Source organism: Diabrotica undecimpunctata, chromosome 9, assembly GCF_040954645.1.
Source record: "Diabrotica undecimpunctata isolate CICGRU chromosome 9, icDiaUnde3, whole genome shotgun sequence".
Classification (NCBI taxonomy): domain Eukaryota; kingdom Metazoa; phylum Arthropoda; class Insecta; order Coleoptera; family Chrysomelidae; genus Diabrotica; species Diabrotica undecimpunctata.
Window position 1 is genome coordinate 118,388,435 of NC_092811.1, and position 16,543 is coordinate 118,404,977.

Genomic DNA, 16,543 nt, shown 5'->3' on the forward strand with positions numbered 1-16,543 from the left:
ATTGGGACAGGACACCTCATTAAAGATCCGGATTGGATAGTCCTAGTAGAATCAAATGGCTATGCTTGCAGCGAAAGTCAATTTCGGAGTAAGCTCCAAATATAAGAAAAAGATTAAAAATGCAAAGAAGACATCAGAATAGGCACATGGGACGAGAAAACTATGGTACAGGAAGGTAAAATCCATAATACAATACAAGAAATGGCACACATGAAATTGAATATTCTGAGAATAAGCGAAATGCGTTGGCCAGATTCAGGAACCGCAAATATCGGGGAACACCGCGTTTACTATTCTGGAACAGATAACGGCAAACATGAATTAGGTGTAGGCATTATATTGAAAAAAGCAGTGGCAAAATTTGTTGACAACTTCATCCCAATCTTAGCAAGAGTGATGCTCATACAACTGAAAGCAAGACCAACCGACATCAATATAATTCAAGTTTATGCCACTAAAACAGAAGGAACAGAAGAAGAGGTAGAAGAACTATACCATAGCATTAATCAAGTCGTGAAAAGGCTGAAAAAGCAAGACCTAAAAATTGTCATGGGTGACTTAAACGCCAAAGTTAGGGCCAGCAAAACATCATCTGCAGTTGGACCATTTTGACGAGGAAACCGGAACGATCGCGAGATACCTTGGAGATTGTTGCGGAAGCAAATCAATTAGTAATAATGAACACCTGGTTTAAGCTACACCCAAGGAAATTGTACACCTGGAAATCTCCACAGGATTCTGTGGGAAGGATTGTAAGAAAAAAAGGTTGATTACATGCTAGTAAATAAGAGGTATATATTCAAAGTCAGAATGAAGTAAGTCGATAAAGAAGTAGGATAGTTAGAAAACTGAAAGATCCCAATGTTCGACTGAAGGTGAAGAAGATACAGAGAAACGGAAATCGTGGATGACCGATGAAATATGTACTTGAACTTATTGATCAGAGAAAACAAAAACAAAGAAAATCTCCAAGAATATAAGAGAATACATACCATCGTCAGAAGAAAGATAAGAGAAGCCAAAGAGAAACAAAAGCCAACAATGTCAAGAAATAGAGGAGTATCAGAGTCGATATGATAACTCCAATGTCCATCGAAAGGTGAAGGAAATAGCTGGAGAGTTCCGAAAACGCAACAACGGAAAGTTGTTGCGTTCTAAGAAGAAGAAGTCTAACACTTCATAGTCTTTAATAGAATAAGTTGAGGAGGGGAGAACTGTTTGTTCCAAGTTGGTCATTCAGAATTATATCTGTATTTTGTAATTTGTTAATTCCCATATCCATTCCCATTTCCATATCCATTTCCATGATTATGATCTAGAAGATGAAGTGCGTACGTAGAATCTGTTTTTCTATTATTAAAAGCCCTTTTGTGTTCTGCTATCCGTTTTTTAAGGTTCTACCAGTTTGACCGATGTAGTTTTTAGGCAGTCGCCATATGAAAGTTTGTTTACACCACTGTGTAAGTGCTTTTTTTTACTCTTGTTGTTTAATATATTTGCTTAAATTGTTAAGTTTCGTGTGATTTGTGAGTTGTCTAGCGCTGTATTAATGTGTACATTCCATTTTTCTTTTCTGTCTCGCATCTAGTGATTTACGTTATTTCTTCTGCAAGTGTTTCTAATATTATTACTTCTTTGTTTATTTATTATTTCCTCTCATTGTTCTTACGGTTTTTTTAGTTTTACTTTTTAGTTTTGGTCTACAGTGTTAGCTAGGACGTAATCCCTACATTTTAATGTTGCTAGTGGGAAACATTACTATTTATTGGTTATTACGTGTTCCAACAGTGCGTGGTATACAAAACAAATACAAATAGATACGTCAATTTGTTCTTTGCACATGTACCTATGATTTTATTACAAAAAGACAGTGACGTACAGAGAATTTCGAGTTTTTGACAACGTCAAAATGACAGCGGCCATATTTATAACTAGTTTTCGTCTTAGTTCAATTTTATATTAAATTTGGTGACTTTAACTTAAACTTAGAATACTGTCACACATTTTAACTAATTTGACATTTCTTAATTCTCACATCGACTGCATGACTACATATATATGACTAAAACCTAAAATGTCATTAAAACCTAAAACTAAAAACTGAAATTAATTAATTAATAAAAATTGAATGATGGCGCATGTGCAAAGATTCGTTAGACCGGTAATTATAATCTACAACACAGGAAAATAATAAACGTTTTGAATAAAATGTGAACGTTTTGAATAAAAAAATGTGAAAATTGAGCAAAAGATATAAAACTCGCCAATAAAAAGAAATGAATACAAAAATATCTACTAAAACAACTTTAACACTTATCTGGTTCGTCATATACTTACTAAATTCAAATATTCCAGCTTCTGCGTGACAAAATATATTAAAAATTACTTAAACATTTATATTACAAGACATAAATTTAAATTTGTAGACAATTTTTAATTTTAATCGACCCTGTATACTTTAAAATCTGACTTTATTTCAATTTTGATTTCTAAAATAAGAAATAAAGGCAAATTTGTAACAAATTTGGAGTCATTCACAATAAATGTATAATTGCGCCTAAATACACACTATCTGTAAACTTAATTGTCCACACTAATATAAAAAAACAGCTTACCAAAGGAGACAAATCTGATTGATGACTACTGTCCGTTATAGAAATATCACTGGCACCATGTCGAGAACTATCAGAACTACTTAACCTAGATCTCCTCGGAGGTGAGTCGATTCTTATTGCACTTGCATCACCCACTAAAATCTTATAACTTCTCATTAACGCTTCATAAACCTCGTCGGTAACTTGCTCCGACAACTGATTGGCAACCATTATATTTAATTCTCTAAAAAATAATTATTATTAATTACAATAATAGCTTCATTACTTAATTATTATAAATTAAAAAAATGTATAATGTAAAAAAAAACTGTAACAATAGCGTCAATGTAGACACTGCCAGATATTCGATGTAAAATGCGGCACTGGCAATTGAGACACGGACAACATCCAACAATCGATTAAAATAGTTTAATTCGAGAAATGTCATCGTAATAAAATGAGGTTATGATAACAAAACGTGTAGTACACAAAAGCAACTAATTTTATTAAAATGGCACAAACAGTGCCGAATATTAAACGAAACGCTCCAAATATATTAGTAACAGGAACTCCAGGAGTTGGAAAGTCGACATTATGTTCACAATTGGCGGAAGTCACAGGATTACAATGGTTAGAAATATCAAAAATAGCAAAAGATTACAACTGTTTAGAAGAATTTGATGAAGTGTATCAGTGTCCAGTTTTAGGTAATGAAATACATAATTAAGAGAATGGGTCAAATATACATATTAATTTACTATCTACCATATGATATAATCGAGTTTTCAACAGAATCTATTATCATTTTGATAATAGCAATCAATTGTTTATATTCATGCCTTACTTATGTTTTTATTTATTATAATGCAAATATTTAATTTTATTGTCTATGTTATTTTTAGATGAAGATAAATTACTTGATGGGTTGGAAGAAGTAATGAGCAAAGGAGGGAACATAGTAGACTACCACAGCTGCGAATTTTTTCCAGAAAGATGGTTTGATGTGGTATTTGTTTTAAGAGCAGACAACACAGTGCTTTATGACAGGTTAATCACAAGAGGCTACACTGGAAAAAAATTAGAGGATAATGTGCAGTGTGAAATTTTCCAAACTATATTGGAAGAGGCAAAAGCATCATATAAAGAAGAAATAGTGCACGAATTGTACAGTAGGACTACTGAAGAATTACAGGACAATATTAATAGGATTTGTGTGTGGTTACAAATGTGGTTTAAAGATAACACTAGTTAGTAATGTGTGCTTTGTTTAAGATTAAATTTTTTTATTGATCATCAGAGCCCACCAGATATAAGGGATGTAAATATATTTGTTAATATAATAAATGAGTCAAAAATTCTGACTTTTACTTCCTAATCAAACTAAATCAGCAATTATACAAAAAGTCAAAATTATGAATTACAAGAAAAAGTTTAAAAACAAAAATGATCAAAATAAAGTTGAACAGGAGCAAATCCTTGGATGAAAATCCCAAACCTTAATTATCTCTATAAAGCTGAACAATTTGAGAAAACTCCAGGTCCTAAAATTTCTGTAAATCATTCAATCACTAGAAAATTTTATGACATTTCTTGGGGAACCAAAACTTTGTTCAAAATAATGTGGTACTGGATTGGTTCTCACATTAGCAGAAGTAAAAGCCTCTTTCAGATTGTTGGTCCTTAATCGAAATTTTCGTTCTCTCAGAATGTTAGAAACAATGTGTCCCTATAAAGATTTCTTAGAATTTTAAGATATTTGCACTGAAATGATAATGAATAACTGCCACAGAGAGGGCAGACAAATTTTATAACATATAAAGTAAATTTAGGCTGATGTCGAACCCATAGACTTAGAATAAAAGATAGACTGCTTGTTGCAATACCAGCCCGTTCCTCCAATGCGACAGAGAAAACTGACGAAAAGCAGTACCCACATCTCTTTCTAATTTACCAGATTTATCAACCATATGATATAAATGACCAATGAGAAGATCACTTTATTGATAAACCAGGACCATTAGAAAAAGATACAGGGACTGTTTTGTGTCAGTTTTCTCTATCACTTTAGGGGAATGTGACTGTATTACAGTCATCAGTCTATGGTTAAACCACCCATTTTGGAGGTTGTTAGTTATTAATATTAATTATTTTGATGTTTATGATTCATACAATTTCATATTTTTGTTAACCTTTTAAGTCAAAGTTTTTGATAACCTAGTCCTTGTTTGAAATTTGTTTTTGGTTTTTTAATACTTAATAGAGTCTTTTGTTTCATAGTATTAACTGCCATACACATTAAAATATTAGCGAATCTGTATACCAGAATTCTATTGTTTTCACAGTTTAGCTTACCTTGTTCTATTCATAATGTCCACTCCAGATTGTTGCTTTATGCAGGTGGTAACAAAATCAAAGGGAATCTGTTTCTTCTTCTTGCACTCCCGCTTAATTTCCTGGACAGTTTCTTCATCATGTAAGACGTAGGGACATTGTTCCTTACAGCACTTCAACATTTTCTCAGTTGTTGCCTAAATATAAACAAATAAGTAAATATATTATAACAGTATGAGTACAGTTCAGCAACTAAGAGCTGGTATGTCATGTGTGCACAAATATAAGAGAAACTTTTTAGATATGGATGGAATACGTTATCAGTTGAATCAGTGGCGGCCCATAGAGCTATGACACTACCTTGCTAATTATGCAGAAACATATTTTTTATCTTTAAAACGTCTTAACGCCTGTTAATTACTTTGTGTGTATTTCTTTTTATCTTCATAAATTATATGAAATCTGGCAACTGTGTGAGCAAAACAATTTTCACAACCGATGCTAGCAACCCACTGCGGACCGGATAATCTGCTGGTGCCAATATCATAGTGGCTCCTATGAAAAGAGAAAGATTTTACTAGTAGCCTGTGCGAGTAACAGAGATAGAGCTATATTATATATTTAGTAATACATTTAAATAAGATTGCTCGAGCCAGGCACGAGATCTTGAGATAGAAGTTTTAGTAGATCTTATCTATTTCAAGTTTATTTACGCATGCGCTTGCTGCTATTGTGTTTATTATCTAAAATAATATTTTAATTATTTCGTATGTTTAATTTATTTATTGAAAATTAATCAAATTAATATCTTAAAAAACTCTTTTGGTGGTTTTTCGTTAGAAAAAAAAAAACTACAAATTAAAGAACTCAGTCGGCCTTTACCCAATTTAAAAATTGAAAAACAAAGTGGAGGTGGACAAAAACTTCGCTGTCGTAAGTTTAATAAAACTATTTATGATAAAAATAGCTGGTTGTGCGGTTGCGAACAAACTAATAAACTGTTTTGTTTTGTATGCATTTTGTTTGAAGGTGACGAGACTTGGTCAAACAAAGGCACCAATGATCTTGTTCATACATGGGAAAAAATGAAATCCCATGAAAAATCTAAAGTGCACATAAATAATGTTTTTAACTTTTCAATGATTGGTAAGTTAAATAGAAAAACCCAATTAAATTCAGCTTATCGTTATACTCTAATTAAACACAATGAACAGGTGGATAAGAATCGATATGTCTTCAATCAAATCACATTTTCATGAAAATAGAAAAGACCTCATTGCAGTTATGGACATTATACAAAGTACTTCACGTGATTTTTCATCCATTAATCAAGCAAATGGTTATAAATTTAGGCTCCAGGATAAACATTTTGTATTTTGGTTATTTATTTTTAATAAAATAATGCCTCACGTTGAAATTATTTTTCATCAATTGCAAAAAGTACGCACTGATTCTGTTAAAAGATTTGGAGAATTTTGAAGCAGCAATTTAAGGTATAAGGGAGCAAATGGACGTCATTATTAATAACATTCAAGAAGAAATAAACACGTCACAGAGATAAACGGAAAATGATACTGATGAACCAATAAAAAAAGGCGCGAATTGAAGAGGACAGGTCCAGCGGAAAATGGGAAGCCTTAGAGATATATGATGCAGTTTTGTTACAAATAAAAACGAGGTTTACCTTCTCTGGACATTTAGTTGCTTTTAATTTATTTATGTCGGAGAAGTTTTCTGCTTATCAGCATCAGTTCCCCGAATCATTTCTTAATGCAGACAATTTTTATTTTTAAACAAAACTCAGCTTAAAACTGAATTACAAGTACTGTATCAGCGAGACGAATTAAGTACTACCTCTGGGGCTGTTCCGCAATCAGTTTTATTAAATGAAGGTTTAAAATGTACATTTAAAGAAACTATTAAACTTTTAAGTATATTAATTACCATTTCTATATCAACATCTGAAGCAGAACATTGTTTTTCGATGCTAAAACTAATTAAAACATTTCTTAGAAATACCATGAAGGAAGAACGACTTGGTGCTTTAGGTATGCTATCCTCAGAAAAACATTTTGTAAATGGCATTGATAAGTTTAATATAATAAGGCGATTGAAAACTTTGCTACCAAAAAATTAGAAGGATGGACTTCATGTATTGGAAACTTTAAAAGTGACTGGGAATGAGTGAGAGGGAATGTAAAGGCAGTGGGGGAAAATGTTGTTAGATGGGAAGTGCCATTTTTAGAGGCCACATTAAACAAGGAAAGAGAGTCTCTTTCCTTGTTTAAGAAATCAAATTTAGTTGGGTTATGTCATTGTTTGTCCCAACTGTCACATGAAAGCTTATTTATATTTTATATCATAAGTTTTTAACAATTGTGTCACATTTTAGACTATTATCGTTAATTAATTAAAACTTTATTATGCTCTAGTGTTAAACAAAGTATTTAAAGTTTTTGGAACATAGTGCTTATAATAATATTGGAGCATAGTCTTAAATTTGGCGCATTTGCATTTACGGATATGTCCGCCATATTAAGAGGCCACTTTTATGAATTTTGGTCTCCTTTTCATAACGATTAGATTCCCTCTTTTGTCTTTTTGCTCGATGGTAAATACTGGAATAGTGTTATTTTTATAATTTTGTAAATAGACTTTAGAGACTAAATCGCAATAACAAACTTCAAGTACATCAGCAGTAAATACTGGAGTTAAGTTGAGTTTTTTTATTATAAATTAGTAATATACTTAGTAATTATTATTAAATAGTAGATACATATACACTGGTCGGTATGGTAAAATTTAACACGATATCTAACACAGATATAAAATCATGTTTTCAGCGAATAGACAAAGATAACAATCATATTTCCCCTTGGTCTCCCCTCCATATTTCTTATTGACACCCATTGCCCATTAGTGAGACGATTAGTTCCGATCAGAGATATTTTACATATCTCTGGTTCCGATCCTAATATACCTTAGAAACTAGAGGTGGGTCGTTGACATTTTAAATATACAAATAGTATTTACATTACACATTATTAAATCGCGAATCGTCTAAATTGACATTTAAAAACATAAGTTTTTTCACTTTTCTTGTTAACCGTGTTCTTCTTTTATTTAAAATTAAACCAAATTTTGAACATGTGTTCACAAGGAACATATTTTGTTACAATACTACAATATTTTATGAATATAGTGGTTAAGTTAGGATACACATGGCGGTGGTTTTTCCACCACTGTAATGGACAGTTCCAATCTCCGTTCGAATTTTTTTGTGGGTAATATATCATCAGACAAATACATGTCGACTTCTTTTATATCACTCGATACAGGTAGATGTTTAGATGAGTCATATCCAATTCATCAAACATACACCATAGACTTAAGTCATCTTTATCAGTTTCTTTTTCTTGTACTGGTTGATTTTCAATAGTACAATCTTCTTTTTCTTTTTTTATAGAAGTAACCAGCTTCTTAACTCTTTCTTTTGTTTTTTTACCTTAATTTTTATCAGAAAATCCCTGCATTTTAAATCATTATTTGTCATTTACGAATCTACGATTTCTCACTGGTAAGCCAACTAGTTGATGGTTGATTCAAAAAAACTACGTTTTGTGTAGACGTAAACAGAGGAGCAACGAACACTTTACATCGACGAGGACGATTAGTTGATCTGAGAGACTACAACAAAACTAAAAATAACTCTTTTGGGACAGTGGACAGTCGGGCTATCGGTTAACGTTGAAAATAAAATAACTAGGTATTCTGATTAATGAATGAGTTTCGATTTAAGATTGATCTGCATTTTCGAAGGTGATGGATACTTCCATTAATAAAAATATTAGTTTAAAACAAAAGAAACAAATAGATATGGATTTACTAAACATATCCAAAGACTCGTTTCATACGTTTTCCATAGGTGAAGAACGAGCTTTTAAAAAGTTTGCAGGGCGGATTCTTGGATATAAACCGCCAACAAGAAAAACTTTATTCGTTACTTCAGGAATGTTATATCAAAACTGAGCAAATTATTAGATCACAAGTTGTTAAAGAAGTAGAAAATATCTGTATTGCTACTGACCTCTGGACATCTGGAGTGACTGAGAGTTACATTGCATTAACAGGACAATATTTAACCGAAAATTTTGAATTTAAAACGGTTTTATTAGGCTGCTGCCATTTTTCTGGAAACCATAATTCAGAAAACACCGCTTTTGAAATTAGTGAAATTATTAATCAGTGGGGTCTAAAACGAAAAGTACATTTTGCAGTAACTGATAATGCCTCAAATATGGTCAAAGCCATTAAATATGTTTTGGAATAAAAACATTTAAATTGTTTTGCTCATACGTTAAATTTATTGGTGGAGGATGCACTTAAATGCTGTCGTGTACAAATAGATAAAATAAAAAGTCTTTTTTCGATAATTCGGCAAAAAACACATTTCAAAAAAAGTACCTGATCTTCAGAAAGGCTTTTAAATATCAATTACAACATAACAAAATTCCCAAACGGCCAATCCAAGACGTGGAAACTAGGTAGAACTTCACCTATTACATGTTAAAAATAATGACCGAGTTAGAAGAGGCAATCCGTTCCACATTGGTTTTAGTTAATACAGACAGACTTAGACCAAATCTAAATAATGAAGACTGGATTATTTGTTCTCAATGTTCCCAAATTTTCCGGCCTTTTAAAGAAATAACAAGTACAATGAGTGGCCAAAAATACTTGAAGGGTATTTACAGTGATTGTTGTGGTACGCTGCCTGCAAGAATCTTGCAATAAAATTTTAGCAAACGGTAACCTTACATTCATAGTATCAGACGTAGTACAATTACTAATATCGGGTTTAGCAAAAAGATTTAGAGGGATAGAACAGAGTGGCACATTGTCATTATGTACATTTACGGATTCACGATTTAAAGTGCAGGGATTTTCTGACAAAAATGAAGCTAAAAAAACAAAAGAAAGAGTTAAGAAGCTAGTTACTTCTATAATTAAAGAACAAGAAGATTGTACTATTGAAAATCAACCAGTACAAGAAAAAGAAACCGATAAAGATGACTTAAGTATTTTTTGATCAATTAATTGTACATGACTCATCTAAAGTACTCTCGTACACCTGTATCGAGAGTCCATTACAATGGAGGAAAAACCATCGCCATGTATATCCTAACTTAACCACTATATTCACAAAATATTGTAAATGTGAACACATGTTCAAAATTTGATTTAATATTAAATAAAAGAACACGGTTAACAAGAAGTAAAATAGAAAAACTTATGTTTTTAACTGTCAATTTAGACGATTCGCGATTTAATAATAACGTGTAATGTAAATGTAAATACGATTTACTACTTGTAGTGTTTAGTTTATTTTTCAAGTTGTAATAAATATATCCTTCATTAGTTTCTTTCACTTCAATAAATATACACATAAACGATAATATCCATTATGTTTGTTTATGTACTCGTTTATTTGAAACTACTGGTAACAATCAACTAGTTACTTGTTTACGAAAAACGATTCAGTTTCGCTAACGATAAAAATGTCAACGTCCCACCTCTAGTTTCTTAGTTATCGGCTGTCGAATACCGGTTCAGCTGTTGCTAAAATGGTATTGCTGTTGTAACGCGACGTTGCCAAATAATTTTGTATGAAGCTTTTTTTATTGTTGCCGTTATAATGCAGTTTATAATTTTTATTGGAAATAAGGGACAATGTGACTTTAAAATAAGCTTATTTTGATGTTTAGATTTTTAATTCGGAAATCGTACTTAAAATACGAAACATTAATAAATTTTATTTATATAAAACGATTTCCGAAGTGGAAATCAAAATGTTAAATAACACTTATTGTAAAGTAAAATTGTGGCATATTACCAATAAAAACAGTAAGCTGCCATTTAAATCCATTTCGCCCAAATTTGATTATCTTAGAACATTGTTCAAATGCTAAAAAGACAACAGGTCAATAAAACCAATAAGTTTGGCAACGTTGAATTTCCCCTTCCACTCATGTATTTTCGGCGATATAAAGGGCGGACCTAATATACCTCTCTCTTTTTAAACAGGTGTTTCTCACCCCATCTCACGTAAGGTCCATACCGACCATAAACTTTTACCTACACTGTATAAGATAAAAGTATCTGTGCTTATTTTTGTTAATTTATATTTCATACCTGTTTTGACAATATCATAAACCCGTCACTAAAAATTTAGGCAGTTGCCCGAATTCTGGCACTACCTTCTTAAAGTGATACGAGCCGCCACTGAGTTGAATATGTAAAGCTGTTATATCAACCAAAATTATGTTTTATATTACCAATATTTTGCAAAATGTAGAAGCAAAAGTTGTTATTTTAGTTGTTACTAGGAACTATACATAGTTTTTAGAAAGGTGTGAAAAGAATATTTACCTGAACATAATCACAAATACTGGTGTGAATGTCAGAGGCTGCTTGCTGAAGTCGCTCCTCTACTGGATTGGGCCGTTTATCATCTCTATGTTGGGCGACCTCCTGCAATCTCACCAATAACTGCCTAGCATTTTCAGCATCTTGTATCACGCCGGTAGCGTGATTAACATCATTTGTAGAAGCTATTGACTCATTAGTTAAATTCTTGATGGCATCTTGAGTTTGTTGTACTAATCTTTCCAGCGCCTAGTCATTAAATAGAATTGTAAGTATTTTATTATAAAACTTCGATCAAGATATGTGTACCTGCTGTTTTGATGTTAGCAAGAACCCAGGTTGCATCGGAAAGCTTTTGAGGGACTGTTGTTTCTGAGAAACGTTGCGGTTGAGCAAGTCTTGAATTTTCCTCGTAATTAACTCTGTTCTTTCAGCGTTGGCCTTCATGCACGGTGTAACATCATAAATTGGAAACGGCATGTATTGAACTGTTGAGTTACTCTCTAAAGCATAAGCTATATCATGATAACCCTAAAATATACCGCAACTATAAATATACTTTGGATGGAACGGGTATATATAAGTGTCATGTTTACTTTAAATTTTACATGTATTCTTCCAATCTAAATAGGCCACTCTGTATAGAAATACATGGTCGAAACTTAACGAATAAAGGGTTGTCTACTGACCTGCAAAGTAATATTGTTCCGATCATAAATGATACTCTTCAGCTTGCTGTTGATCTGCAACGCTTTCGCTAACAATCGAGCTCCAGAGTCTCCGATCAAATTTCCGCTTATATCTAGCACCTCCAATGACTTATTATCTCCGAGAGCATTCAACAGATTGTAAAGATCTCCGCGCAATCTACAGTCGGGTATTATCAGCGATTGCAGAAGACATTCATCGTCTTGAACTATCTGAACTACCGAATCCATGATCAGGGACATGTGTTTTTTCATACTACGGGCCATGTTTAAATGTTTTAGAGACTTATTTTTACTTATTGCTATCACAACATTGCACAGATCTGAATCCATATCTAAAATGAAATAATTATTTAAATTGATTCGTACATGTTAACTAAAATGATTTGATAGACAAATTTATCGCTGATAGTGGTAGATCCTTTTTACTAACTCTACATTTATAAAACGTACTTCAGAAAGAACAATTATTGTACGTGGACTGATATTTTTTTTGTCGCTTCGCAGTGATTGCAGGTAAATGGGTAATTAATCCAATAGTTATAGACAATAAACTATTTTTACTACTGTTCTAAAGCTATTTTCTTGTGGCATTTAAAAGTAATTACTATTTAAATGGGAATAAAATACAATTAAATGTTAAAGTAAGTTTATTAACGTTTCAATTTCCAGTTCGGAAATCGTTCTCAAAATACAATGTTCGTCAATAAACTTACTTTAACCTTTAATTGTGGCTTATTCCCATTTAAATAGTAATTATTTTTACTACAATACACAGTTGACGAGGAAATATAGGGATTACAGTATGAACTAATGCTGGTGGCCAACACTTCAGGGGCAGTATAAATATTAACATTGTAGCATAATAAATTTCTTGGTTTAAAAATTTGCATAATGAAGTTTTTTGGTTTTAAAATTTCTAAAAACGTCCCTGGTCTGAGATAAGATTTCCGTTTCTCTGTTTACGTTAAGAAGTAATATGCGTTAGCTATGGGATTTTAAAGCTGAAATATTTCAAGGTTATTTCACGACTCGTAGCGTATAAAGATAATTTGAGTTGGTTCCGTTGAACGGGTAAGGAGGACGAAGGGGAAATTCGGGTTAGAGACAAATTTGTAGAAAGTCAAGCAGGCAGATTGAACAGGGCAACGAGAGTGGACAGACGCAGTTATGTAGTTTTCAAAAGTCGGCAAAATTAGTTGAAAATAGTAATTTTTACTCTATGTAATATTTCAGTTTAGAAAGAGTATTTTCTAAGTACCTAAGAGATTTGTGTCGTGTACAACAAATTTGGAAAATGCCCACGTGTTCCAGTTTTTTTTAAGAAGTCATGTCCAAGGTTTGCATTTAGTACCATTTCAACCTCATTTTGTTTGTGTCTTGTCGTCTTTCCAGACCAGTTTTGAAGCAGTCCCTTTTGTATAGCAGAGGTTCCAGTAAAATCCAGTTTCTACCCCCAGAAATGTTAGTAAGTCCAGTTTACAACTCAAGTGTATTTTAGTGAAAATCAAGGAAAGAAGAGCCTTTTTTCCTTTTTCCAGCAAGATTAGGATTCTTCGAAGCGGCGTCCCATTTCAAATAGCTAGAAGTCTTTCTTGTTGTTTTTATTTGCCCTTTTGTCCAGGAGATTTATGTCAGTGTCCATTTGTTTCATTTTTTTGTAGTTGCCCCAATCCGACCCCTTGCCATTTACTTATCCACGACCCCAGCTCTCCAAATAAGCCCTGAGTGCCGTTCGCACAGTATCATTTATTTTGCTTGCCCTATCTCCACCCCCAGTAGTTTCTGTCCCTAAATTTCAACCCCCATAGCAATACCCTATGTGGTAGGCAAAATATTTCGTTACTACATCGAACAAAACGATTACAAGAGTAACACCGATATCAAGAAATCCCTCACTCTTAGTAACTCAACAACTCCTGCCACCACTATTAATGATCTATGTAGCTGCCATAAAGCTTAAACCAAAACCTAATTTTTCCAAAAATTACCAAAACGCATTTATTTTCCACTTAGAAGAAACCTAAAGCTATTCAACTACGTTAAGGCTGTTGGTGACATTATAGAATCTAAGAATATATAATTTGCCTTCCGGATCTCGAATAATAGAATTTTTTTCTACCTAAACAAAGTTGAGCTGGTGGTCTAACTCACCATCAACAATTCCATCATCTTCTTCATTATTTTGTCCTGTACTAAGTTGATGAGTAGTAGACTTAACCTATCGCCTTGCCGGATTCCCGAGTGGATATATACTTCATATATTGATTCATTCTCAACTTTAAATCGCTACAAAGCACATATAGACAGGTTTGTTATATTCTAATTCTTTCTCACTCATTTGTCTTCTTCTTCTCCTCTTTATAAGCAATTCTGATTGTTCATTATCGGATGGTTTACCTCTATGGAAGGTTTGTGTTTCGTTTCTAATTGTCTTGTAATTATGGTATGCCTCTTGTGTTTTGGTTGACATGTTTTTAGGTAAGCTTTTTTTCTTTTCTTTACATTTTTCTTTCACTTCTGTACAAAACCATGGAATTCTTGGCCTTGGGAATCACTTTCTGTAATATATGTGTTTCTGCTTTTTGCGGTTATTCTTTTTTGGAAAAGGTATCCTGTGAAGTCATCCTGTAAGCTTTCCACTTTTATCTTTATGGTGTATTCTGGTGTTTTGTTATCACATATATGTGTTTTCATTTGGATTCTGCACAATACCAATTTATGATTGCTTCCTATTTCTCCTAATGTTAGTGCTCTTACATCCGAGATTTGAGAGGCATGTAACTCTCTATTCGTCAGAATATAGTCTATCATAGATCTTTGTCCTCTGCTGTTTTTAAAAGTGTATTTGTATTGTTCTTTTTGAGTGAAAAATGTGTATTAATTAATACGTATTTCGTTTATGCTACAGGGGTACTCATTTAGGCACTCATCTACCTGGTTATGAATATAGCAGCCACAGTTGATCGATTTTGTCAAAAGCCTTATTGCTTTCCACTGATTATGCATTTTTCATTAATTTTATTGGTAAATATCCCTATTAAAGTTCAAGAGTTGTGTTGAGCAAGGTTACTTCGAGCTTAAGCTCCCATCCAGGTTAAATGACAAGGGACAGAACTCCAATGTGCAGGGGTACAACTAACCTCGAAGAAAAGCGTCAAATATCTGGGAATGACACTAGACCAATATGGCGGATGAGGAGAGTATATACGGTTGGTAGCCCAGGAGGCGGCGAAGAGTGCGGTTGCGATAGGGAGACTGTTGCCTAAAATTGTAGGACCCAAATCAGAAAGGAGGAGAGCCTTACAAGGTGTTGTGTAGTTAATCATCCTTTACGTGGCACCAGTCTGGAGTGAGGCGATAGAGATACCGACCTACAAAGGTCTCATGATACGAGTAATCATAACAAGTCTGTTGCGAATAGCATGCGCCTACAGGACTGAATCTGCGGCGGCCTTGTGAACTATAACGGATTGTGTTCCTCTGCATGTGTTAGCAGTAGAAAGGAGACATCTATATGAGAGAAGAGAATATTTGACAGCAGCCATAAAAAAGAAGAAAGATCAAGATCAATAAAAAGATGGCAAGGAGAGTGGAACAACACGGAAGATGTTGCTCAGTGGACCAAGATGCTGATCTCGAGCCTAAGGGACTGGGTGGACTGTGGTCACAGGCGACTGGATTACTTTCTGACGCAAGTGCTCACAGGAAATGGGTATTTTAGGACATATCTTCACAGATTCAGAAAGACAGACACAGACACCTATACTGTAAATATTCTGACACTGTTACTCACACAATGCTGGAATGTAATAAATGGACAGTGTAGAGAAACATAATGTATAAAGAAATAGGTATGAACCCTGTAACTGTGAGAGAGATGATCGTGAAAATGACGGGAAGTAACGAGGGATGGAATATTGTACATAACTACATTCGAACATGGAAATGGAGATGGGCAGGACACATAGCCAGAATGACAGATGGGCGATGGACAAAGAGGTTATTGGAATGGAGGCCAAGGGAAGACAAGAGACGCGTCGGTCGACCACCTACAAGATGGACTGATGATTTAAGAAGACTCAATAAAAACTGGATGAGAGCGGCGCAAGATAGACGGGATTGGAAACATGAGGAAGAGGCCTATGTTCAGCAGTGGACTCTTGAGGCTGGATGATGATGAATAATTAAAAAGAAAGAAAGAATAAGAAGAGAAACACCAGCCGGACCAACGACAGAGATAAGATATAGATAAGAGAAGGTAGTGCTTCGAAAGTATCGTCCGCCTCACAGCGGTCATCTCACTTTCGAAGCACGGTACGTGCGATAGTAAACTGCGCACAAGTAGAAGAGGGTGGTTTTAGTTGGTAGGCAGGATAACAGGAAGGCATTTATTTGCAGGACCTCCTTCTTCCAAGGGGAAATGGGCTCGGATGTACTCCTCTACCCTAAATCAAACACACGCCAGCCATCCCTAGAGATGGG

At 33.7% G+C, this 16,543-nt stretch overlaps 2 protein-coding genes across 4 annotated transcripts in view; one reads left to right on the top strand and one right to left on the bottom strand.

Moving 5' to 3' along the window:
* Positions 1–16,543, bottom strand: part of LRR (capping protein regulator and myosin 1 linker 1 leucine rich repeat protein) — a 68,519-nt gene that overhangs the window by 27,851 nt on the left and 24,125 nt on the right. For 2 of the 3 annotated variants that reach the window (XM_072544870.1, XM_072544872.1), the window contains exons 11-16: positions 12,041–12,393; positions 11,661–11,882; positions 11,355–11,600; positions 4,947–5,122; positions 2,616–2,838; positions 2,338–2,358 (exon numbers count right to left, since the gene is read on the bottom strand). In XM_072544870.1, the coding sequence (XP_072400971.1) occupies positions 2,338–2,358; positions 2,616–2,838; positions 4,947–5,122; positions 11,355–11,600; positions 11,661–11,882; positions 12,041–12,393 (1,241 nt within the window). The remainder of the gene's footprint in view (positions 1–2,337; positions 2,359–2,615; positions 2,839–4,946; positions 5,123–11,354; positions 11,601–11,660; positions 11,883–12,040; positions 12,394–16,543) is intronic. The other variant, XM_072544871.1, reaches the window with a different exon arrangement.
* On the top strand, positions 3,032–3,943 carry Ak6 (adenylate kinase isoenzyme 6). The gene is made up of 2 exons (XM_072544874.1): positions 3,032–3,301; positions 3,497–3,943. Exons 1-2 carry the CDS (start codon positions 3,106–3,108, stop codon positions 3,844–3,846), a joined length of 546 nt encoding a protein of 181 aa, XP_072400975.1. The 5' UTR covers positions 3,032–3,105; the 3' UTR covers positions 3,847–3,943.